The 26884-nt window shown below is 40.0% G+C and overlaps 2 protein-coding genes across 2 annotated transcripts in view; one reads left to right on the forward strand and one right to left on the reverse strand.

The window, feature by feature from the left end:
• The window catches only part of LOC126483689 (queuine tRNA-ribosyltransferase catalytic subunit), a 66578-nt gene extending 57688 nt beyond the window's left edge, over positions 1 to 8890 (reverse strand). Inside the window, exon 1 of the mRNA XM_050106773.1 lies at positions 8744 to 8890. Within this exon, the coding sequence (XP_049962730.1) occupies positions 8744 to 8884 (141 nt within the window). The 5' untranslated portion in view covers positions 8885 to 8890. The remainder of the gene's footprint in view (positions 1 to 8743) is intronic.
• A 33-nt stretch (positions 8891 to 8923) lies between these two features.
• Positions 8924 to 26884, forward strand: part of LOC126483691 (dolichyldiphosphatase 1-like) — a 71558-nt gene continuing 53597 nt past the window's right edge. The window contains exon 1 of the mRNA XM_050106774.1: positions 8924 to 9029. Within this exon, the coding sequence (XP_049962731.1) occupies positions 8924 to 9029 (106 nt within the window). The remainder of the gene's footprint in view (positions 9030 to 26884) is intronic.

Below are 26884 nucleotides of genomic sequence, written 5' to 3' on the forward strand. Positions count from 1 at the left end.
TCAAGAGTTTTAAATTCCTAAATCTCCCTTTCCTTTTTATAGATTGGGCAATCTGGCAAGTAAGGATAATGTGGGCCAGAACAGTTCACACACTGGGGTGGTGGGGTACAAGGAATCCCTCCCCGCAAGGGCGGCCACAGTCACTGCAAACAGCATTCACTTCACATTGTGAAAACATCAGACCAAAATGTAGACGCCAGAAACAGCGCATGGGAGTTGGTCTTCACATTCTAATGGTAAACCATAACTCTGACTTTTCTGGAAGGGTATACCTCTCAAAAGCCACGATGAAAGCACCAGTATCAACACGATTATCCTAATGTCCTCTCTGGACTTTCCAGATGAAATTAATGCCATGCCATTCCATATTAGTACGAGTTCCTCATGCGATCGAGGGAGGAGGTCCCTGTCAAAGATAACGCCTTGGGTCATATTTAAGGACTGGTGAGGAACGATGTTCACTGGGATGTCTCCTAAGCGCTCGCACACACAAAGGGATGCCGACTAACTGGCAGAAGAGATTTTAATCAATATGAAACCAGATTGTGCTTTAATTAGTGACTCAACTTCACCTAACTTATCTCTGATATGTTCTACAAAGAAAAGAGCAGTTTGGTATCAGCGAAAGTCTCTCCGTCTGTCCCAAAACAAACTAAGTAATGGGGAAAGGGTTTCACCCCATGCTGACAAGCATGGCCTTCCTCTCAGGCAGGCGACCAGATAAGTGAAAGCCGAGGAAGCAAAAGTAGGAGCAGAGAGAGAACCATTCCTGACTGAAGAGATGACTGCAGAAGAGCAGCCAGAAGTATGGAGCTTAGTACGCTTTATGTGCAGAGCATACACACTGGTGCCTCCCTATTTGATCAGGGGCTCACCCCGTAGGCACAAGGGCTGTGTGGCATGATGGTCATTCCTGGGAGTTCCAATGCCCCAAAAATACAAGCAACCACTTCTTGGCACACAAGAGGCGGTGCAAGAGGCAGTGACAGCTCAGGTACCAAAAGTGCGATCTACGTGTTGTCTGGGGCCTCAGCCAGAAGGATACATATCAGCCCCATCACAATGACCAGCTACATGTGCTGATCACCTGGTTGGGGGGGGGGGGGTGTCTGTCTACAGTGGGGAAGGAAGGCAGAAGAAGAGGAAGTTCTTTCCCAAATGGCTCACACTATGGAAACAATTTAGAAAGGGAGGTCAAACCACATGGTGAACCAGAAACAAAAGGGTGAGTGGAAACATTAGTCCAGACCAAAAAGGAATACTGGATGTGGAAAGAATGAGTAAGGAAACAGTGTTGAAAAATGCTGGTGAGAGGACAAAGGAAGAAGAACTGGCTGTGACATTCACTGAGACAAGAGTGTCTGATAAGAGATGCTTTGGGGCAATTCCATAGTTACGGGTGTTACATGTACACACCTTAAAATCAGGAAAAATAATGTAAGGACAAATATTTATTGAATTTAATATTGAAAACTTTTAAGGCTTACATTATATTTCATGTTAAAAATGTTGATACTGGAATTGTTTTATTGTTCTCCTGGTTATTAATCAAAAAAGTAGTGTTACGGGTGTTACCAAAAGTAGACCTAGTCCCTGTTATGAGTTAGGGAATTCTCTAATTTCTGCAAACTTGATGAAGCTTTTATTCTTGTAAAACAACTGTCAAGAGGTATTGCCCCAAATTTTATTTTGAAATATAAATTTTTATTTTTTTGGACATCATAACTCAGTATATATATTTTTTTTGTTGTTACGGGCGTTACATTAAATGTTACGGGTGTTACATAGATGCATCAGATTTGATTCTTGAAGGAATAAATCTACCTCTTACAATTGTATAAAAAGAAAAGAAGTATTGTAGTTTATTTGGAATAAAAGTATGTACTTAAGAGAACATATTTGAAGGATAAAGCTATTTATTACACAAAAAATTTTGTTACAATTTTATAGTACAACTAGGCCAAGATATCGTTACTTACTTAACATTTACCTCATTTTGTAGGCCTAATAAATTTATGACAAAAATGTTTTCTTATTATTGATAGGTTTAAAAACTTCATTTAATAAACTTTTCCAGCAACATCCAATTCAAAATTGAACTCATAGTACAAACGGTTACCTTGTTTGATTTCTGGTGCTGTTGCCTTAGATAGTACTTGACTGAATTTCACAAAACAAACATCAGTTTCATCTAGTTTAGAAAGTGTTTTACTTTTCCTACTGACTTCAGAAACATTATTTTCACATCCTCCTCTTCATCAACCTCACTCTGGCAGATTCCCAAGTAATGGTGTTGAATTTTGGATAGGGTTGGCTTCTTTTTGTCACTTGGAATGTCAACCAAGACAAATAACCCAAATTTTAAATCAGACTTTTCAATTTTATTAGTTAGGCTTAACTCACAAGCACTTCCAATATTGTCTTGCGATTCAGATGGTGAAACAGTCTCCTGATTAGAATCATTAGAACTGCACATTTCATAGAAGTTTATGCATCTTTTTGCATGTAATGTTTTAACTTTGGCATCCTCAGTAATAAATACTGACATCCTTGTCATTAATGACTCTGCTGTTTTTGAACCCAGCAAATCAGTTGTGTTATAAGCCCGAAAGTGATGGCAGCCCTGGATTTGAGGAATTGCTTGTAAATTTTTCCACCTTTCATCCAAAATAGGAATGTTATGCTCCACTGTTATCTTATCAACCCATAGTACCTTAATTTTAGAAAAATTCTTCAGAGTGTAGTCATAAAAGTCAATTGCGTTGTTAATAATAACTTTCCTAGATCTAACAGCTGTCCACACACTCCTCTTCAGTGCACCTCCTATGCCATCCATGGCTCCTTTACCATGTGAACTGGCAAAAAAATTCCATTCAACTGTCAATCCAAAGTTTCAGAGCCAATTATATCGGAAACTATCTTTTTAATAACACCAGATTTTTTACTGGGGCTCTTTGGAAGTACCTTCAACACTTTCTTCACAGCTTTACCAAATGTCTGTTTACACTTGTAAGTCCCAATAGGAGAAGATTCATTTGGAACTTTTGATCTTGCGAGTTCTAGTTTTTTCTTTTCTCTGATTGCTCTCTCTCTCTCTCTCTCTCTCTCTCTCTTATTTTTCTTCGATTCTTATCTCTAAGACGTTGATTATTTTTCAATTTTTTTTTAACCTGCAATCTTCTTAATTCGTCTTGTTCTTTCTTCAAGTAAGCTTCTCTGTTTTCATGGTTATCTTTAATCTTTTCTTGGTACTTCTTCACTCTTTCCCTTGCTGGTACTGGTGCCACGGTCTCCGAAGACAGAAATCATGATAATGTAGGCATATATATGTATAAACATAACGCTGTCCAGAGAGATAAAAGTAAAAGACATTGTTAAGCATAGGCTCTTATGAATGACTAGAATCTGCCTCAATGAGCTGTTTACTGGGCCTATATAAAATTTAAAACTGAGGTTAGCAATATTGTTGTTCTTGGAAAAGTTAGAATGGAAAACATAAACTATATGTAATCTAATTTTGGGCTTAATTAACGTTTTAGGAGGATGTCAGTTGAGTCAGGTTAATGCCCTAATTAACTTTTATAATGTAGGTGTAGTGCTTAAACAAATGTATGCAGTGGAATAAAAATTTTAGTTTTCATGCTTAAAACTGTTTTCAAAAATGACTCTGAGCACCATGGGACTTAACATCTGTGGTCATCAGTCCCCTAGAACTTAGAACTACTTAAACCTAACTAACCTAAGGACATCACACACATCCATGCCAGAGGCAGGATTCGAACCTGCGACCGTAGCGGTCAGCGGTTCCAGACTGAAGCGCCTAGAACCGCACAGCCACACCGGCTGGCAAAACTGTTTTCATATGTCATAAACATAGTTAAGAAACTTTATTCATTAATAATAATACCATTTGGTTATAATTTAAATGTAGGGCCTAGGCCTACTAAAGATTGAGGTGGCATTAAACCTTCCAATTCAAGTTACGGGTGTTACGCATGTGTTAAGTAACACCCGAAACAAAAATTAGTAACACCCGTAACAGCTCTAAGAGTGTTAAATAAGATTTCAAAATGCCATGTAATGGTATGATATTGTAAAACATGGGTATAACCTCACTTTTACAGAAAGGTATTGTACAGAACAAATTTACTAGATTACAAATTAAACTTTTGTATCTTTTTTGTTACGGGTGTTACAAGCTGCATATATATTATAAAACTAACAAAATAAAGAAATGCAATTAGCTTACCTCAGCAAAATGAATTATTATGAGCTATAACAATGTTGACTTCAATATTCTTTGCAACAATAGAACAATCAGCTATGGATAACACAACTAATATTCATCTGGAAATAGCATAAAACATACCTCTCTTTGGTGCCATAGAATAGTGCACTTTAAACACTTAGTGAAGGTAGAAATTTATTTTTTTCATATTCATGATTATTTTGCAATGAACAAATGTACTTTTAACTTGGCATTTTTAAGGTTATATTTGTAATATTGTCATTTTAATTTTTTTGTCACAAAGTCTCTTTAACATGGAATGACCCTTTGGAAGGTCTAATTCATGGGAGGAGAGTGAGAGATGATAGATGACATAAAGGGAAGTGGAGATTATGTGGGTCTGAAGAGGATGGCGGAAGAAAAAAGAGCATGACAAGTTATCGTGTGAAAACCTGCCTTTGGGCAAATACTGATGATTATGAATCTAGACAACAGTAACGTGACAAATAAGTGTCTAATGAAGTAGGTTAATAACTTTCTTTTGAATTTGTTGGGATCCCATGTTTTTGCTTTACCTTGTAAAATGGGCCAATGCCAGACTACTAATTCAAAAGGTATGGGATTTGATCCCCAGTCAGCCCTAGCAACTTTTATCTGTGGCTTCTTTCACCTGTGGCAACTACTAGTTTATGTGAAAATTACCAAGTAACACTATGGTCTGAAGTCACATTAAAGAGTATGCCCTTCTATAACTAATTTGGTAACTCAGTACAAAAGTCAGAGGAAAGCAAGGGCATACCGATTCCAGCAGGATAATGCCTAGAACAGAACTGTGGCGTTCAAACCTTTGGTTTAGTGACAGCACTTGCTTTCCAATGTTAGTTGGGAGCTTGTGGAATATCTTTACGCTAGGGTACACAACTCTACACTGAACCCTCGACAATAAGGCAAAAAATTAATTTTATATCTAGTGTTGTGACTATGCAAATCACAGTTCAGCTGAAACGTTTTCATCATCAACCTATTTGGGAAGCAAGTGTAGCAAATGCTCGCCAACGGATGGTCTGACGATGGTACTGTGTAACCAAACAGGCAGACTCAAGCGAATACTTTTTACCAATTGTGTTGGTTGCTGTTCCAGGTGACAGTAGATTGGGAATACATCTTTTTTGAAGTTGTAAAATGTGAGTTTTTGGGAAAGTAGAACTAAACCTTTCAGCTATCACTAGATTTGTTTCTCCTTACACTGAAATGGACCCTTGATTAGTATGCTAGTATCATTAGCAAACATTATAGTTTCTGAATGATACTTTAAAGCCATTAGAGAATCAGCTGTATAGGTTAAGAATGATAGTGGATCCAGTACTGATCTTGGTGAGGGTCCAAATATTATGCTCCCTCAATCACAGGTTAATTTCATTCTTTTGCGACAGCCAGTCTGATTTCTGTTACAAAGGTGAAATGCTAACAACATAAGAGTGTTGTCATTAATGCTATAATGTATTAATTTGTGTGAAAAGCTTTCATTTATTGTTTCACTGGCACACAGGGTTATGGTGATTGTGTTATCTCACTGAAATTCCAGCCTTGTAGCGAGACTGTTAATCGTGCATCCTACTGTAGCACTGTGCAACAACTGGAACAGGGCATATAATGGAAACTACATAGAATCTTTACAGAGGGTGTGATTCTTCTGGATGACAATGCCAACCTCACACAAGAAAAACATAGGGGCTGCTGCAAACATTTCACTGAGGCCATTTAGATCATCCACTGTAAAGCCCTGACTGCAGCCCCACAGTGATTTCCATCTGCTTGCACCTATTAAAAAGCATCTTGATGGGCAGCAATTTGAAGACAACGTAACAGTAGCCCAAGAGGTCACTCATTTGATGCAACAGCTACGGGGTTTCAATGCCTTGTGAAATAGTGGGATAATGTATGTATTTATATTTCCAGTGGAAATATTATGGAAAGCAGATTGAATTCCATGGTAGTAGTCACAGAACTGATGTGCTTCCATATCTTGCAACTTATTTATTGACTCACTTTCTTTCTTCATCAGTAAGTAAAATTTGGCAAACTAATGGAACTTCAACAGGAATACTACTTTTTGGGACATGAATTTTTTCCTTTTCAATGCCTTTAACTATATTAAAGACTTGAAGATATCGGATCAGAGTGAGAAAGCATGGGATTTCGATCAGGGACACAAATATGTCTACAGGATGCTCAATGTATATATAAAAAAAGTAAGAGAATAATAATAATAATAATGAGATGTGTAATACACACAATTCAAATTAATGTTTCCCTCAATGAAATGCTGTCTCACTGGACCTATACACCATGCACACGAAAAAAATGACTATAAACAGAGCTTATGGTGGACATCTACAACGAAACATACAAACAAATACATCCCAGACACCATCTGCATAACACATCATGACACAAATCAAACATCATATAGATGGCTGTCAATTTTCGGGACTAGTGCAGCAGGGGATACAACCCGTCGGCTTTGGACAATGACGTCACAAGTGGCCAATCGAGAAGCGATTCTTCTTAGTGTTGTAGCTTCCTTCAGTGGCTGATAAGTGTTTTTTGGCTTTTTAAAAAAAAAATCTCACGAGATAGAATAAACAGATCCACTTTATTAAGCAATCAGTAAAAAAACGAAACTGAAACGTAACAGCAAAAGCGAAAATGGTAAACTGCTCTCTGGCGGCTTGTGACGTCCTTGTCCAAAGCCGACGGGTTGTATCCCCTGCTGCACTAGACCCCAATTTTCACTAGATTCTATTATTTTGTATGACTAGCATCTCTCTGGTAATAAAACCAGCTAAAGATATAGCCAATAATAAGTGATGGTGTGCAAATTTCTATGCTAGCACAAAATGCATGGTAGTTTGTCTCTGATCAGTGAACTGTAGCACCAGCCTTCACTAACCATGTTTGGAAACTCCACTGGAGAAAACTAGCAGAAGACTGTTGAAGCATGAACCAATTAGGTAGAGTTCATTAGCTATATCTATCTGAGAGAGTGTAGCACTTACGCTGTCTCTCCTGCCAATTGTGAGACAGTTACACTAGTTTAAAATTTTGCATTTCAAATTCTAATATATCTAAGATAACACCTGATGTCCATATTGCTTCATGCTAAGGGAACAAAGATTTTACTGAGGTAAGTGCAAGACAGATAATCTAATGTGAAAATTTCAAAAGACCTGTTTTATATATTATTTGACAGCATGTGCTTTATGGTTAGTTGGTTGGGGGAGAGCATGATCAAGGGAACAACTTTTTTATGCTCTCCACTCCTTTTCATACTGAAAAAGAGGAATAAAAAGGATCTTTTGATAGCACTCGTCGGTCGTGACCAGTAACATGGGAATCATGTGACAAATGTGCAAGCTACATGACTGTACCATAATATTAGTGGCGACTATTTTTTTTTTTTTTTTTTTTTTTTTTTTTTTTTTTTTTTTTTTTTTTTTTCCAGATGGGCTAAGCTACAGATCACTGTGCCACCAAAACCAAATGTTTACTTTGACATTTGCTGACTTCGACAGCTCAAAAAAAAAAAAAAAAAAAAAAAAAGACTGTCACCTTCCAGTCTAATCTACATCTCAGACTAATTTGCAGATTAGCCGCTCATCACAACCAAACTGTGACGTCACAGAAGCCATGAACATTACGTTACTGGTTAAAGCCATTGACTAGTATCGAATATTCCTGTTGATCCAAGAAGAGAATAGCGAAAATGTTACGTAATTGCTGATACCTTGTATACGTTCTTTTAATTTATTAGTTATTTCCTGAAACGGTATTTGTGCTATCGCTAATCTTCCCGGCGCACAATGTTTATTACTGTCGCATGAGTGACGTCAAGTTATGGGCGCCATATTGGATTTAGAAGTCGCCTGTGTCCATTTTGATGACATCACAGGTCAAATACGAGACGCGGTACCGAACGCTTCGCTATAAAATCCATTTAACCTAACACATCGGGAAAGATAGTGTTGCCGCATGAGAGACCCTGCAGAACAGACAAATGTTAAACATAGAACCATACAATTTTCTGTTTGAATAGTAATGTATTATTATTGTACTATAATAGTACAACTATAAAAGTATAATTCTCTTAGTAGACACATGTAATTCTTGCATTGTTTACTTTGCTGGTATGTTTTCTGCGCAAAAACAAAATTGCTCACATAATTACTGATGGGCTGTTGGCTTCACATTCATTGTAAAACACATTAGTTTTAATCCGATGCGTTGTTTACAACTCACGCGTTAATTCTTTAAATGGCAAAAATACCCTGTTTGCATCATTCTGGTACATGCAAAAGGCGACACTCCAGTATTCTGGGTACACTGTATATGTTTCTAGAAAAACAAAATCTATAACAAACTTCATACATTGCGCACGTCGGTACTGCAATAACCTAGCTTCGATGGATTAGTGCACGTGGCAAAACGTATGTAAACGTTTAGAACATTTCCTACCTGCGTTCCGACCGGCATAAAGACTGGTGTTTCAACGTCATAGTGTGGTAAACTCATTATGCTTGTCCGTGCCTTTGACTTTTCACATTTTGCAAGTATGTTGAAAGACAGCGCCGGCTTGCTTGTGCCACATGTTGACATTTTGCCAGTATGGAATGCCGGGAATACACAGCAACAAAGATGGCAGCTTCAGAAGAAGAGCATGTAATACACACAGTCAAACTCTCGACGGATGACAAGCTTGTTTGGGTTCCTCTTTCGCTGACTCTAGTTGAATATCCACAAGGCAAGTAACTTCGTTTCGAGATATATATTAATACATTTCTTTAACACTATCTCTGTTAACAAACGTTATCGAAGAATATTAACTGTTGTGAAGACGTCTGCCTCGTGTACCAAATAAGTTTGTTGATGCAGTGATTATTGTCATATTAAACATATTGTTGCATATGCAAATGATAGTATTTTCCCTACATCGGAAATTCATTGTAAAATAGATGACTTAATTCGGGTTACTGATGTTCATGGACTGGAGTGCTGTTGTGGGTCAACAGTATTGTAAGGCACTTGGGGCTCTGCATAACCATAAATTATATTATACATAGCATTTAGTGACATTCAGTTACAGTCCATGCGTGTTTAAGGATCTGACACAGCGTGGAGATTTACACTGTGTTGCCAGTAGCCTTGTAAGAACTGGATGGAAAGTCTGTACAAGCATTAATTCTTAGTTAAGAGATTTTACACTGAGTTTCACATAGGCTCCAAATTATATGTTAGCTTAAAAGACTGAAGAAAAAAAAAAAAAACAGTACGGAAAATTTCGAATTTGAGAACTACAATTTCATTTACTTACCCACAAATTTAAAATAGTGTTATTAGTCAAGAATACCACCAAAAGTAATCTTCTTCTTTTTTGATATAGCTATGTTAATAACAAGTATTGACTAGACACATTCCACTTTGTTGTGTTCTTCAATAACCTGCAGGTAACTTCACCCTTTTGTAACATCATTCAGCTTTCCAGATATTTTTCCTCCCCCTCTGTGCCCTGTACCCTGTACCTTTCCTTTAATAACCCTTTATTGCACACAATTTTTTTGCAGTATTATGTCTTAGGTGAGATGTTTGCCTCGTTATTATCGTGAGCAACAGTTTTCTTTCCTCTCGTATTCCCGTAAGTAATAACCAATGTGAATTCCACCATAATGGGATCTGGATCAAGTTAAAACTTGCAGAAATAAACAGCTTTTCATTCTTTACATTCATTGCCATGTCCAAGTTTTGGATGTGACTGATTTGTTTAGCTGTTGTGCTGAGTTATCTTTTCAGATTTATTCTTCTCTGATTTCTTTTACATTCTTCCATTGGATTTATTGATCCTAATACTGAATTATGCAAACTGATTGAGGGCAGTTTTTGAAAGTAGGTTTCTTATGTGATGTGTATGATTTTTTTTTTTTTTTTAAATTAAAGTATGTTTTAGTTTCAATTATCAGGTGTCCCTGTGTGTACAAAGTTGCTCGTTTACTTTGTAGGACTTTATTTTAAATTCTCTGTTGTTGGTTTTTCGTTTTTCGAGGTTATATACTCTGCAAATTTTTCTTTTCATCCAAATTCCTTGAACACTTTGTTGAACAGTTTTTGATAACATTTTTCTTCTTTGTGCTTGTACATTAAGAGTGATTTAATGTGGTCCTAAGATTTCTGATGACTACCAATGATTCTGATTTATTGCTGCATCCATTATAAATCATAAGAGAGCTCAAATTTGAAGGATCTTTTTTTTTCGTGATTTAATACAGAAATCTGGTTGTTTCTTCTGAAATAATTAAGTTAGGGTATTTGAGATAAGTTTTGATATTAAGCTATTCATGGATGAATGGTGAACACAGTTGGTTTATAGGAATTTTTTTGTATTAAGATCTGGATGTTTTGACATGAGTTTATGCTTGTGGGTGAAGAAAATATCAGAAAAATTTTACTGTCTTCTAACAATCATTAAACTTAATTTTCCCAGTAAATTTATTTATTTATTTCAGGGGGGGGGGGGAGGAGGAGGAGGATTGATCCTTTGTTTCACTGCAAATTATATTCAACACTTATCCCATAGTACTCAGCCATTTGTACCATTTGAAGGTTGCTCTGTGTCTGGCAGTTTCTGTCGCTTTTTGTACTTAATGGGGGCAGGTTGTTCTGAACTGCATTGCCCAACATCAGATATTTGATCCACATTTCCAGGAAAAGAGGCTGCAAGGGCTTTGACACAGGGCTATTAAGTAATTTACTGGAAGCTGTTTCAGTCCTCGTCCTCTTCCAGAGTTTTCGGCAATTGTTGAACAGTGAATAGGTGTCTGATAACTCATAAAATCTTTAAATGTTTATTCATAACATTATTGAAAGATAGTTATATTTAAATCCTGACACAAATTACTTTGAGATCTTGAGGCCTGTTAATGTTTAATGTTACTGATCTTGACACAGTTAAGTATAAAATAACAAGGCAGTAATTGAAAAGGCAACTAAAGAATTGAGGAAGTCGCTATGACTGACTTATTCATTGTGAGAACATTTAGCAGTTGATATCTAAAACTTTCTTAATATTGTTTATATTTTAGTCCCAGTGCAGTATGACTAATTTCGATCTCCCTGGATCACCTTTAGATCCAAAATAAAGTAAAGCAAAATCTTTACTGTCAGATACTTTAAAAAAACACAGGTGTGTTTTACAGCTGTTGAATTTATCAAAATGGATGTTAGTAGCCCATTGTATGTCTATCTACACACTGTGGTATGTAACTGTGGTCTAAGTTTTAGATAGGCAACAGGTTGAGGGAGGGAAGAAGAGGTAATAGTGGGGTACGGGAGAAAAATTGAAATGAGGGGGGGCTTGGGAAAGGTTAAAGAAAGCAGGGAATGGGAGGGATGTCAAGAGCATAATGGATTTACATTTGGTAAACATTACAGTAACTTGTGTAAAGAGTGTCTTACATTAAAATTATAAAAAGTAAAACTGTGTAAAAAATAGCACAAAATGTTATGGGTAACGAACAGTGAAAGTGTAAACAGTTCAAGGTATAAAATAGCAAAATTATGTAAGTGGAATTAAGTGCAGTAACTAAAATTGAATTTGATAGCTTTGAGCCGGTTGCATCATTGTCAATTAAACAAGCAAGATAACCAAAAGTCCTGTGATCATAGTCAAAGCTTCACTGCGTTAAAGTTGTCTGTGCTGCATCAGTGTTAAATGATGATTATCAAAACACATAAAGGTAACTGGGAATTTGACTGTGGTTAACTCCGTGTGTTACAAAGAAAACTGCCCATTGTACATGCGAAGATAATGGTAATTACTGTCTGTCCGTGACAAGGAGGTCAAAATACCGTGACCTCCTTGGTCTGTGATACTTATGTGCCCTCTTCAGATCTTTATTGTATTGTTACTGTGCCATGGGGAATGTGGTTCTGTTTGAGAAGGAATGTGTTTATTTTAATCGTGATCAATTCAAGATAATCGATCTCTTCCGACTTCGGTCAACTTTAATAGTGATCAACTCCCATGATTAACTTTAATTGTCATAGATGCAGTCGAATTTTTTCTTGATCGGGGTTAAATGCTGGCTTGATCATGGTTCACTTTTAATTGACAGTGCAGTGGGCTGTTAAAATGGTAAAAGTGTAAACTATTGGAATTGTAGGACTGTAAGAGGCAGAAACCAATAAAATTATAAAAATGAACACTTATGATGCAACTTAAGTTACAGGGAACAGAATGTGATAGTCATAGTTAATTGCATTTGCTGCTTCTTGGTGACATTTTAGGGCATGCAGTACAGTGAGTATGGAAGGCAACTGGTTTGCTGCTAGGATGGTGCGCGAGTGGAAGTGGCACTGTTGTCTCTTCCCATTGAGTAGGGTTGTTCTCATATGAGCATTATGTCAAGGTGGATGATTGCAAGAGGCCTTTTCCTACAAAAGTGCACTGTCAATAAAATGGCTCTGCTGATTTAATGTATTGGCATGTTGTTGTAAGCTTTTGTGACATGCTGTCAGTGAAGATGAAAGTGTGTCACTCTGAATGACTGTCCAATTTAGTGTTCTGAAAGTGCAAATATGTTGATATAAACTCTGACCATAAGTACACAACACTTATGATAGAATAATCTCTATCTGAGGCTGAGTCCAAATAATGACACAGTATTTGACTGTGCTGGTTAAACGGCGAGATTGTCACAGCTGTGGTATATTACAGTATGGTTTTCTTTATTAATCCATGGTAACTGAAGAACTGTCATTTGTGACAGTGATACCACTCCAGGATTTGACTCTGATGAGACAGCCTCTGCAACCCTCAGTCACAGGTTATCATACCATGCAGATAAATACGGTGGAGATGCGTGATTGGCCTCTGATATCAGTGATAGCGAAACGTCACTGATTGGTTTTGTTGCCATCATAGTCTTGAAATGTCTCCTGCAGGAGATGTGACCCAAATAGCTCCTCGGCTGAAAATCACCCCTATTGAGCAACTATTGGGCTGGTGTTGCTCACTGCATTGCAGGCATGGTCAGCCACCTGAAAAACAGTGGCATGGGAAGGGATCAGACTTATGGATCCTGAAATGCAGATGCTGGAAGAGATCAAGGCCCATGCTATTGAAAGTTGTTTTGGTGACACATCACGAGGAAGTGGGCTGGCACTCAAGTTTATTTATACTGACATGTACATGACAAATAACTTTGATTGTCACTGCATGTTGATTCGAATTTTAAAGAGTGCTAGTAAATTTGAATACTTGAGAGATCCAATGGAAGCATAACTAGCAACATTGATAAGAGACTTAGATGCACCAGTTTCTATTTGAAACTGAATCATTTGACCATTAATTATGATATCCACAAACATAATGTTAGCAATCCACAAACATAATGTTAGCAGAATGTGAAGAAACGTGGTCCCCACTGCTAAATTTAACTACATCAAGTCACAGTTATCCTTAGAGAAAATACTGTATGCACTAGTGTCAAAATTTTCACAAGGAGATACGTCCTGCGAGGTAACGGAATCACGGGATTGTCTCCATTTGTAGTAAAAATGGAACACTTGTTGGTACGAGGTAAATCCTTGGAATGCACTGAATTATCTATGATAGTGATGAAAATGGAGCGCTTGTCAGTGTGACATAATTTCTTGAGGCACTCTTTGTGCCTTATGACCCTGCTTACGATAAAATAAGAGTTTTGTGCATATGTAATAGCAAGACTCTGTCATGAGTCACAAGACATTGAGAGTGACGTTTGACGGGGGTGAGCACTGGTCTTGGGGGGGGGGGGGGGGGATGTAGTTCAAGCTCTAGGTGCTTGATGTGGTAACTGGTCTTTGTGCCAGCGGGAGACACAGAACCCTGAAAAATCGTCTGAAAGAGTTCACATTCCTTTCAGTGAAGCATCTGATCTGACAGTTTGACTTGTTCGAAGGCTTCCACAGCTGATAAGCGTTTCTGTAATGTAGAATTATCCAGACAGGTGAGGTCATTGTGTAGCCCAGCATCTGAGGTGTACTCAGTTGACATATTCCTCACAGCACCGACCGCATAAGAAAGAGCACAATCTTTGTTTTCACATTTAAAATTACAGTTGTGGGAGAGACCCTGCGAGATGATAATCTAGTCAGTGTACGATTGACCAGGTGCCTTAAGTTCAATGGGAACTGTGATACGCTGTCGCCATGAGCAGGGAACTCTGAAAATAGAGAACTAATTTGATTTCGACAATATTATATAAGTTCACTCAGATACTAATACTGGAAAAGATTCTGAACTAGTTTAAAAACCGAAGCACTAGCATTAGTAATAAGAGAAATGATTGCTTTTTTATATGACCAGAAGGAGTGGAGATGAATAAAAAGTGGAACCGTTAAATCAACTTGGTGGGCCATCCGGAAAATTACACATTCAGTAAGAATCACAAGACAATTAAAAAATCTAGTCCAAAATGTCCACCAATGAGGCAAGAATGCAAGGAACTTTTCAGAAATAACCAAGTGCAAAGAAATGGTGACAACTCTACCCAAAAACACACTGAATGTTCCGAGAACAATGTGAGAACGTAGAGGAATCGTAGGGCACTGTATTGCAGAAAATACGAAGGATATCCGGAAAGTAAGTTTACAATGCCATTAGTTCTGCCAGGGAATTGAGATTTTCACAAAAAAATGGTTCAAATGGCTCTGAGCACTATGGGACTCAACTGCTGAGGTCATTAGTCCCCTAGAACTTAGAACTAGTTAAACCTAACTAACCTAAGGACATCACAAACATCCATGCCCGAGGCAGGATTCGAACCTGCGACCGTAGCGGTCTTGCGGTTCCAGACTGCAGCGCCTTTAACCGCACGGCCACTTCGGCCGGCAGATTTTCACAGTCGGTACCACTTACGTATGGTAGCACAGACTGAAATGAATGACTGGAAAAGGACTAACGGTCAACAGTAGCGTCCCGATTCCCACGGTGACGGTTGAAGAAGAGCGCTGTCATATTGCCATATTGCGAAGAGCGCGCTGTGATGCGCTACCTGATGGTGCCGAAATTCGTCGCGAAATCGTGTCAGTGCATGGGGAGGAGGTTATGTCACGGCAACACGTGACACAATGGTTACGGAATTTTACTTTCGGGAGAACGGAAAATCACGATGACGAGAGATGTGGATGCCATTCCATGACGAATTGGTGCAAAATCTTGAAGAGATTATCCGTTCGGATCACCGCGTGATCATTGATGACCTGCACGAACTGCCCCAAATTTTTCGAACATGAAATCGGGAGGGATCGACTTGGATATCCCAATTTATGTTTGTGGTGGGTTCCAAAGATGCTTACTGCAGAACAGAAAATCAACAGAGTCCGAGTCGCGTAAGAGTTTTTTTGGTCGTTTTTCGAATGATAAGATATACTCTTACTTTTCTCGACACCAGTGACTGGGGATGAAACATAGGTTTACTACAATACCCAGTGCATTTGTGCCACAGTCATTCCCCTACAACAACAAAATTCTAAACTCACCAGTCAGCTCGAAAAGTCATGTCAGCCGTTTTCTGTGACGTAAAAGGGGTTCTGCTTGTCGAATTCTTACCAAGGGGCGAAACAATCAACTCTGCACGATAGAGAGAGGCCCACAAGAAACTTCGCAGAGCAGTATGGAACAAATAGCCCAGACAGATAAAACACGAAAAAGATGAGGTGCGAGATTTTATTTTTTTTTACTTGCTCATATGGTTGGAAAGATTGGAAAACCAAGTTTTGCCAACAAAATCTATGTCGGCCAAACTTTTTGTAGTCAAAAAACTGAGAATGTAGAACTTTCTCAGTTTTTTCAAAAATATCTCAGTTTCTTATGCTCCTAGCCCTTTGACGTCGATTTTCATTTTAAAGGGGAACAAGATTCTCTCAAAAATTTATTCCTACAACTTTTTTTCTGTATCCAGTATGACGGGTGCCAGAGTTCGTCAAAAAATGATTTTTCAAACTTCGTGCAAAATGACAAAATATCCCATGTATTATTGTGATACGTACATTATTTGTCGAATTTAAGCTTCAGGGCATTTCAGCCCTGACTCATGCACATTTATAAAACTACAGCTCTTACTCATTGTGTTATATATAAAATAACCAGAAAACTGAATTATAATTAGATGATATAGTCAAACCAAAATAGGTAGCTAATTATACTTGTATAAAAAATCATGCAATACAAATTAAACTTAGTTTTATTATAATTAAAAAGACATTAACATTTGCTAACACTATTACTGCTTCTGGATGCGGAACACTTACAACAGCGTACTTCAACGTTCGGTGCACTTGAAGTGGATACGGGTGAGTCACTTCCAACGTTTCGATGGTTCACGTTTTCTGTCACCAGAAATTGATTTAGTAGTAGGGTCATGGTAAGCAGATCTAGTGGGTGCTACATCGACCTGTTCTTTCAACAGTGACTCAGCCTCTTCGAGTTTGTTGATTCTGATGCCTGTTTCCTTAATAAAAAGTCCATAAAACATTTCTTATCTTTCTTCATATAAGAATTCTGGCACGTTTTCACAGGTGACTCCACTGCAGTTCTTGCAAATAGAACAATTCAAACCTGCTTTTCTGCAGAGGTATGCTTCGCCACACCTCCACTACATGAGCATGAAACAACGTGAAGAACTGACTCAGGTGTTTTAGCTTGGCTCATTACAACAGGCCTCGGCTTGTGGTTACTGTCAGTCCATCTCCATTTCTCAGGAGTTTCCAGTTTCCCATTCGATTTTGGACTTACTGGCAACTCCGCAAAGAGTTATGTTGCGCAGCATCTTTTGCGAGTGGCAGCCTTGCAAGAATGAACTAGCTTTTTGTGGCAGACTTTGTGAATGGCTGACAAATCGTCTGTTGTCTGGAAACTGCTGACACCTCCACTGTACAGTGTGATGATAAACTGTTCTCCAGCTGTTATTTCCTCACGGTTAGCGTCTGGTTTCTTGCATGTGTGCTGAGTAAGTGTTTGTGTTTCTTACTAAACTAAAAAAAAATATTTTTCTGTGACAAAAAAGAAAAAAATCTGCTATTGTATCACATTCACCAACGGCGTGAGCTATGATCATATGCCCACTGACGAACTTACAGATTGGATTGCAGAACCATTTGTCGTCTACACTTCCTCTTCCAGGTATTAGAAAAAATAAGTTTTCGATGCATTGTGTTAAATAAAGCATAAGCACAAGGAGGTCAGTATCTTCTTTCACTATGACTGTGAACTTCCAACTTCTTCAAACTGTACATGTTACAAGCATAACGGCGCCATCTTCTTGTTCCCGATCTTGTTTCGTTTGGCGGATAAATACTTGCTCTGAGGGACTTGGATTATCATCTCTGATTCAACAACTACTTCAAACCGAAGAATGTGTTCTAGACCTACGAATTCTCTCAACCTTCTTTGTGCTACATTACTCTCCCACACGTGGGTGTCCATCAAATACAATAGCAAATTGAGATCCAGACTAACGCTGTAGGTGAGAAACTTAACGTTGGGCTATTGATTTGAAGGAAACATTTCAAAGCTAAAGTATAAGGCGTATTAAAATACCCTCCATCAACGACAAAAAATTTATTCTGTGCAACTGAAATCACATCGTTCACTGGAACAAAGGCGTTGTAGAATGAAGAATTTGTTTCTTTTCGGGTGTCTTTTACTGATAGACACATTGAATAAGGAGTAAGTTCAGAAACGTTTTTAATTCTTCACTTCGTTTCATTAAACATGTCAGCTGATCGTGCAGCAAAGTGAGTTGTTCAGTTCCTTAGTGTAACATAACGTAATATATTTGTACTATATAAACGGAAACTGAAATAAATAGTGTTTTATCATTTTGCACAAAGTTTGAAAGTCATTATTTTTGACGAAATATAGGGGCCCTTCATATTGGGCGCTGGAAAGAATTGTAGTAATCAAATTTATAGAGAATTTGGTGCGCTTTTAAGAAAAGAAATAGTCGTCAAGGCGCTAGGAGCCCAAGAAACTGAGGTCAAAGATCGAAATTTTCAAAGTTTTTTGATTACAGAAAGTTGAAGCCAACATAAATTTTGTTGGCAAAACTTGGTTTTCCACTCGTTCCGACCATATGAAAGACGTGAAAAAGAAAATCTTCTACTCCACCTTTTGCATGGTATAGCCTTTTTTTTTTCAGTGATTTGACGCCATGGAGCCGGCCGAGCGGTTCTAGGCGCTTCAGTCCGGAACCACGCGACTGCTACTGTCGCAGGTTCGAATCCTGCCTCGGGCATGGATGTGTGTGATGTCCTTAGGTTAGTTAGGTTTAAGTAGTTCTCAGTTCTAGGGGACTGATGACCTCATATGTTAAGTCCCATAGTGCTCAGAGCCATTTGAACTATTTTTTGACGACATGGAATACAGATGAAGGGAGTCTGCCTACTTCGTGACAACGCTAGGGCGCCGCTGCTCTAGCAGCGCAAGAGAGCCCTTTTAGTTGGAATATGCTAAACAACTAAACCACCGCTCCCAGTGTTCCGATCTCATACTTAGCGACTATAATTTATTTTCTAAATTGAAGGAATACGTAGATGAAAACACATTTCCGATAGTGGTTTAAGGAGTTTGCGAGAGAAATTTGCGACGCAGGTTCTAAATAACTTATCCCATGATTGACAAAATGCATTGAAGTAAATGTTGATTATGTGCGGTAGGACTAGGACTGACGCTCTGAGAGTTCAGTACAAACTTAATTATGTATACAGACAGTTCATCACGGGAATCGAGAATTTCGATGATCTTTGCCTCCAATCGACATTGATACTGGCAAGATATCGAGCCCGGGAATTGTAGACTTTCGAGAATGTTTTAATTTTAACTTCGAAGTCACATAACAAATGACGAAAGAAATTTTTTTTCGTGTGATATAATTACAAATTATCTCTTTTCGGACTTTTCCTTTACTTGTACAGTTCTTGCCGAATATCGTGATTCTAGGTCGACGGGAAGTATCCTGTAGGTATTGATGAGTGAGTTTGCTAGTATCAAAATGTGTGACATAAATGGCAGTACCCTTTGGTTGCATTAACTTCGAAGTTTGTTTTTTTACACAGTTAAGGGACCTAAATTTTTTGACTTTGAAGCTTCAATTTTTTTACACAGTTAAGGGACCGTAGACCTTAATATGTGACGTTCACCATTTAGTATTTGTTTATTAACAGCCACTCACACAGTTGCAGATGACATGATGTATACCGAGAAAAGCGGCAGCAGGAAAAGCACAGAAATGTGTCAAAACAGCGACAACAATTCTTTAAACAAAGCTATAACGTACAATAAATAAATCAGGAAACTCACAGAGAAACAACCCAGGCTGCAAACGAGAATCAACAAACAGACAGTAGGAAGGGTGATTTCCGATGAAGAAAGAAGGATGAGATCCGAGAGAATGAAGAAGTACTGGGCTGACAGGAAACTGAAAAATTCTGTGTATGAAGTTGGCTAGAGTGGTCCAATGAAGGCCATAAAACGTAAATAATAAATAAGGTAGTATGAAAGTATCCACAGAAAACTACACTCCTGGAAATGGAAAAAAGAACACATTGACACCGGTGTGTCAGACCCACCATACTTGCTCCGGACACTGCGAGAGGGCTGTACAAGCAATGATCACACGCACGGCACAGCGGACACACCAGGAACCGCGGTGTTGGCCGTCGAATGGCGCTAGCTGCGCAGCATTTGTGCACCGCCGCCGTCGGTGTCAGCCAGTTTGCCGTGGCATACGGAGCTCCATCGCAGTCTTTAACACTGGTAGCATGCCGCGACAGCGTGGACGTGAACCGTATGTGCAGTTGACGGACTTTGAGCGAGGGCGTATAGTGGGCATGCGGGAGGCCGGGTGGACGTACCGCCGAATTGCTCAACACGTGGGGCGTGAGGTCTCCACAGTACATCGATGTTGTCGCCAGTGGTCGGCGGAAGGTGCACGTGCCCGTCGACCTGGGACCGGACCGCAGCGACGCACGGGTGCACGCCAAGACCGTAGGATCCTACGCAGTGCCGTAGGGGACCGCACCGCCACTTCCCAGCAAATTAGGGACACTGTTGCTCCTGGGGTATCGGCGAGGACCATTCGCAACCGTCTCCATGAAGCTGGGCTACGGTCCCGCACACCATTAGGCCGTCTTCCGCTCACGCCCCAACATCGTGCAGCCCGCCTCCAGTGGTGTCGCGACAGGCGTGAATGGAGGGACGAATGGAGACGTGTCGTCTTCAGCGATGAGAGTCGCTTCTGCCTTGGTGCCAATGATGGTCGTATGCGTGTTTGGCGCCGTGCAGGTGAGCGCCACAATCAGGACTGCATACGACCGAGGCACACAGGACCAACACCCGGCATCATGGTGTGGGGAGCGATCTCCTACACTGGCCGTACACCACTGGTGATCGTCGAGGGGACACTGAATAGTGCACTGTACATCCAAACCGTCATCGAACCCATCGTTCTATCATTCCTAGACCGGCAAGGGAACTTGCTGTTCCAACAGGACAATGCACGTCCGCATGTATCCCGTGCCAACCAACGTGCTCTAGAAGGTGTAAGTCAACTACCCTGGCCAGCAAGATCTCCGGATGTGTCCCCCATTGAGCATGTTTGGGACTGGATGAAGCGTCGTCTCACGCGGTCTGCACGTCCAGCACGAACGCTGGTCCAACTGAGGCGCCAGGTGGAAATGCATGGCAAGCCGTTCCACAGGACTACATCCAGCATCTCTACGATCGTCTCCATGGGAGAATAGCAGCCTGCATTGCTGCGAAAGGTGGATATACACTGTACTAGTGCCGACATTGTGCATGCTCTGTTGCCTGTGTCTATGTGCCTGTGGTTCTGTCAGTGTGATCATGTGATGTATCCGACCCCAGGAATGTGTCAATAAAGTTTCCCCTTCCTGGGACAATGAATTCACGGTGTTCTTATTTCAATTTCCAGGAGTGTATATTCAAAAAACCAACAGCGAAAGTTTAATAATGTGTTACTGTGTTTATATAACTATGCTATTTCCCGCATGCTTTAGATTTCAAGAACCCACTGATGATGATGATTGTCGCTGAATCTAATTTGGGGAATAAATAAGTAAACAATTTAAAAAAAAAATGTTTTGCGTCAAGGCGGATTCACAATTCCCATATTCTTGTGTTCCTGTAGGCTTCACAATAATATCTTAATTTGTGTTTGTGTAAAAAAATTTTGTAACATTACTTTGTGGACGTCTCCCATACCTTATTCACAAGATTCAATCAATGTTTATGAGGCAGAATTACGCAATCCCCCCCATGAAACATGGACCTTGCCGCTGGTGGGGAGGCTTGCGTGCCTCAGCGATACAGATAGCCGTACCGTAGGTGCAACCATAACGGAGGGGTATCTGTTGAGAGGCCAGACAAACGTGTGGTTCCTGAAGAGGGGCAGCAGCCTTTTCAGTAGCTGCAAGGGCAACAGTCTGGATGATTGATTCTGGCCTTGTAACACCAACCAAAACGGCCTTGCTGTGCTGGTACTGCGAACGGCTGAAAGCAAGGGGAAACTACGGCCGTAATTTTTCCCGAGGGCATGCAGCTTTACTGTATAGTTAAATGATGATGGCGTCCTCTTGGGTAAAATATTCCGGAGGTAAAATAGTCCCCCATTCGGATCTCCAGGCGGGGACTACTCAAGAGGATGTCGTTATCAGGAGAAAGAAAACTGGCGTTCTACGGATCGGAGCGTGGAATGTCAGATCCCTTAACCGGGCAGGTAGGTTAGAAAATTTAAAAAGGGAAATGGATAGGTTAAAGTTAGATATAGTGGGAATTAGTGAAGTTCGGTGGCAGGAGGAACAAGACTTTTGGTCAGGTGACTACTGGGTTATAAACACAAAATCAAATAGGGGTAATGCAGGAGTAGGTTTAATAATGAATAGGAAAATAGGAATGCGGGTAAGCTACTACAAACAGCATAGTGAATGCATTATTGTGGCCAAGATAGATACGAAGCCCACGCCTACTACAGTAGTACAAGTTTATATGCCAACTAGCTCTGCAGATGACGAAGAAATTGAAGAAATGTATGATGAAATAAAAGAAATTATTCAGATAGTGAAGGGAGACGAAAATTTAATAGTCATGGGTGACTGGAATTCGGTAGTAGGAAAAGGGAGAGAAGGAAACGTAGTAGGTGAATATGGATTGGGGCTAAGAAATGAAAGAGGAAGCCGCCTGGTAGAATTTTGCACAGAGCACAGCTTAATCATAGCTGACACTTGGTTCAAGAATCATAAAAGAAGGCTGTATACATGGAAGAAGCCTAGAGATACTGACAGGTTTCAGATAGGTTATCTAATGGTAAGACAGAGATTTAGGAACCATTTTTTAAATTGTAAAACATTTCCAGGGGCAGATGTGGACTCTGACCACAATCTATTGGTTATGACCTGTAGATTAAAACTGAAGAAACTGCAAAAAGGTGGGAATCTGAGGAGATGGGACGTGGATAAACTGAAAGAACCAGAGGTTGTACAGAGTTTCAGGGAGAGCACAAGGGAACAATTGACAGGAATGGGGGAAAGAAATGCAGTAGAAGAAGAATGGGTAGCTTTGAGGGATGAAGTAGTGAAGGCAGCAGAGGTTCAAGTAGGTAAAAAGAAGAGGGTTAGTAGAAATCCTTGGGTAACAGAAGATATATTGAATTTAATTGATGAAAGGAGAAAATATAGAAAATGCAGTAAATGAAGCAGGCAAAAAGGAATACAAACGTCTCAAAAATGAGATCGACAGGAAGTGCAAAATGGCTAAGCAGGGATGGCTAGAGGACAAATGTAAGGATGTAGAGGCTTATCTCACTAGGGGTAAGATAGATACTGGCTACAGGAAGATAAAAGAGACCTTTGGAGAAAAGAGAACCACTTGTCTGAACATCAAGAGCTCAGATGGAAACCCAGTTCTAAGCAAAGAAGGGAAAGTTTGAAGGAGTATATAGAAGGTCTATACAAGGGCGATGTACTTGAGGACAACATTATGGAAATGGAAGAGGATGTAGATGAAGATGAAATGGGAGATACGATACTGCTTGAAGAGTTTGACAGAGCACTGAAAGACCTGAGTCGAAACAAGGCCCCCGGAGTAGACAACATTCCATTGGAACTACTGATGGCCTTGGGAGAGCCAGTCCTGACAAAATTCCACCATCTGGTGAGCAAGATGTATGAAACAGGCGAAATATAATAATTCCAATCCCAAAGAAAGCAGGTGTTGACAGATGTGAAAATTACCGAACTATCAGTTTAGTAAGTCACAGCTGCAAAATACTAACGCGAATTCTTTACAGAAGAATGGAAAAACTAGTAGAAGCCGACCTCGGGGAAGATCAGTTTGGATTCCGTAGAAATGTTGAAACACGTAGGGCAATACTGACCCTACGACTCATCTTAGAAGCTAGATTAAGGAATGGCAAACGTACGTTTCTAGCATTTGTAGACTTTGAGAAAGCTTTTGACAATGTTGACTGGAATACTCTCTTTCAAATTCTGAAGGTGGCAGGGGTAAAATACAGGGAGCGAAAGGCTATTTACAATTTGTACAGAAAGCAGGTGGCAGTTATAAGAATCGAGGGGCATGAAAGGGAAGCAGTGGTTGGGAAGGGAGTGAGACTGGGTTGTAACCTCTCCTCGATGTTATTCAATCTTTACATTGAGCAAGCAGTGAAGGAAACAAAAGAAAAATTCGGAGTAGGTATTAAAATCCATGGAGAAGAAATAAAAACTTTGAGGTTCGCCGATGATGATGTAATTCTGTCAGAGACGGGAAAGGACTTGGAAGAGCAGTTGAACGGAATGGATAGTGTCTTGAAAGGAGGATATAAGATGAACATCAACAAAAGCAAAACGAGGATAATGGAATGTAGTCGAATTAAATCTGGTGATGCTGAGAGTATTAGATTAGGAAATGAGACACTTAAAGTCGTAAGGTAGTTTTGCTATTTGGGGAGCAAAATAACTGATGATGGTCGAAGTAGAGAGGATATAAAATGTAGACTGGCAGTGGGAAGGAAAGCGTTTCTGAAGAAGAGAAATTTGTTAACATAAAGTATAGATTTAAGTGTCAGGATGTCATTTCGGAAAGTATTTGTATGAAGTGTAGTCATGTATGGAAGTGAAACAGGGACGATAAATAGTTTATACAAGAAGAGAATAGAAGCTTTTGAAATGTGGTGCTACAGAAGAATGCTGAAGATTAGATGGGTAGATCACATAACTAACGATGAAGTGTTGAATAGGATCGGGGAGAAGAGAAGTTTGTGGCACAACTTGTCTAGAAGAAGGGATCGGTTGGCAGGTCATGTTCTGAGGCATCAAGGGATCACCAATTTAGTATTGGAGGGCAGCGTGGAGGGTAAAAATCGTAGAGGGAGACCAAGAGATGAATACACTAAGCAGATTCAGAAGGATGTAGGTTGCAGTAGATACTGGGAGATGAAGCAGCTTCACAGTATAGAGTAGCATGGAGAGCTGCATCAAACCAGCCTCAGGACTGAAGACCACAACAACAACAACAACAATTACGACAATGGGAATCTGCAATCTTTCAGATATCCGATGAAACGTTGTGGAGGCATAAGTGTGAAATCACAATACCGACTGCGCCACTATTGTGAAGGTAATGATTTCAGATGAGGTACAACACTCTGTCTGACTGCCATTGTAGTATTCTGAAATCATTACACTATAAATTAGTCTGAGTCCAGAAGAAACTAGTTTTCTGTGACTCACAACTGCCTTGATAACAACTCTAAACACAAGTAATAATGCTTCCATTACTACAATCTCTGCCTGAGGCCGAGTCGAAATAGCGGTACAGTATTTGACTGTGCTGATTACAATAACAAGTTCGTCAAGGGTACGACGTATTCCAGAAAGGCGACGCAATTAATCCATGGTGACTGAAGTACTGCCGATCGCGAATTCATGATGTAACTACAGGATTTGAATCCGTGATGGGACTGCCACTGCAGCTCTTGGTCGAAGGTTATAATACCGCACGGGGTGAATACAGTAGACTCGCATGATTGGTCGCCGCTATCAGGGATAGCGAGATCGTCGTTGGTTGGCTTTTCTGACTGGGTGGTGGTATTGACACCGCAGGAGTTGCGGCCGAAGTAGTTCCTCCGCCGAAAATGATCCCTGTTGAACAGTTCTTGGAATGGCGCTGGTCCCTGCGTCCCAGGCACGGCCGGCCTCTCTGAACTAGAGATAGGCAAACTCACTCATCCTTGGGAACTAGTTCCCTGGTGATGGCTCTTTTTTTGGGAACCGTTCATTTTTACTCGTTCACCGTTCATTTGCACTTGGTATATGGTTCTTATGAAAAATTGAAAATTAGTAGCATAGGTGACTGAAGATGGAAGGCGCCAAAAGAGGGCACTTGCCTCCCCTCTGGAGTACATAGTTTTTGTTCATAACAGAATTCTCACACACTTGTAATTTTCGTGATTCTGCAAAACCTCTCATTTAGCGAACTGTAGCGTTATGCGGCTGATCACAGTGAAATAATATAAGGTGGCGCACGAAAATCCGGCCCCGAGTTGAGACTGCTCTCCAATTACGCACGATTTGTTGAGTGCTACGAGCAGAATAGATAAACATGTAATAATTAGGCAGTGAAGAAATAACAAATAAGCTAATGCAAACAACTACTTCGAAACAATAGATGACAATTGGTGGGCGACAATGACTAGTCTAGTACTCGGGGCCGATTTTTCGTGCGCCACCCTGTACCACTGAAATAATATTGTAGAATTTATCGTATTCTCTTTACAAAATGTGACACCAGACACTCGATTATGGAGCGCGGCCTTCATTCGGTTGTAAGTCGGTCTGCCTTCCGTAACAATGAACATGCTCTTTTACCTTGGATAAAAAAAAGACGGAAAATAGCCACTCGTGTGTGCCGTGCCGACTTCCTTTGCATGTGTAAAAACAAAAAAAATCTTACCTTTTTATATGTATTTCTTCTGCTGTTTATCGAAATAGTGAAGTAAACTGATATGCCGTTTTGTTACCTGAAAAGATGTAGGTATTACATACCATGTAATTTTTACGTAATTAACGTAATTATAAAATACATTTTAATTACCAATAATGGACGCTGAATAGAATACGCAAAGAGCCAGAGGTTCAGAGCTCAAAAAAGGTTTGAAGCAGATCTAGAATAGGCGCGCGTAGCGAACGAAATGACCAACACCTCGATACTGAACTAACCATGAGCAGTCGGCAGTGGAACTGCGACGAGTGGCCACGCGGAGGAGGACGAGTCCGACCGAGCGAGACCGAGACAGGCGGGAACGGGACGGAGACTGGAACGAGACCGGGCGACGTGCCGTTACGGGAACGAGATCGACCGTTTCCCTTTCCCGGGAACTAGAAGTAGAAAGCCGCAACCGAAGTGAACTATGAGAGACCGTTCCTTAGAATTCGTTCCTCGCTCGTTCCGTTCATCTTGAAGAACCGTTCCTTTGGACCCGTTAGTTCGCGAACGACCATCTGTTCTCGGAATACGGCGATGTGGTAAGGGACGTACACGGCGGT

Source organism: Schistocerca serialis, chromosome 6 (genome assembly GCF_023864345.2).
Source record: "Schistocerca serialis cubense isolate TAMUIC-IGC-003099 chromosome 6, iqSchSeri2.2, whole genome shotgun sequence".
NCBI lineage: Eukaryota > Metazoa > Arthropoda > Insecta > Orthoptera > Acrididae > Schistocerca > Schistocerca serialis.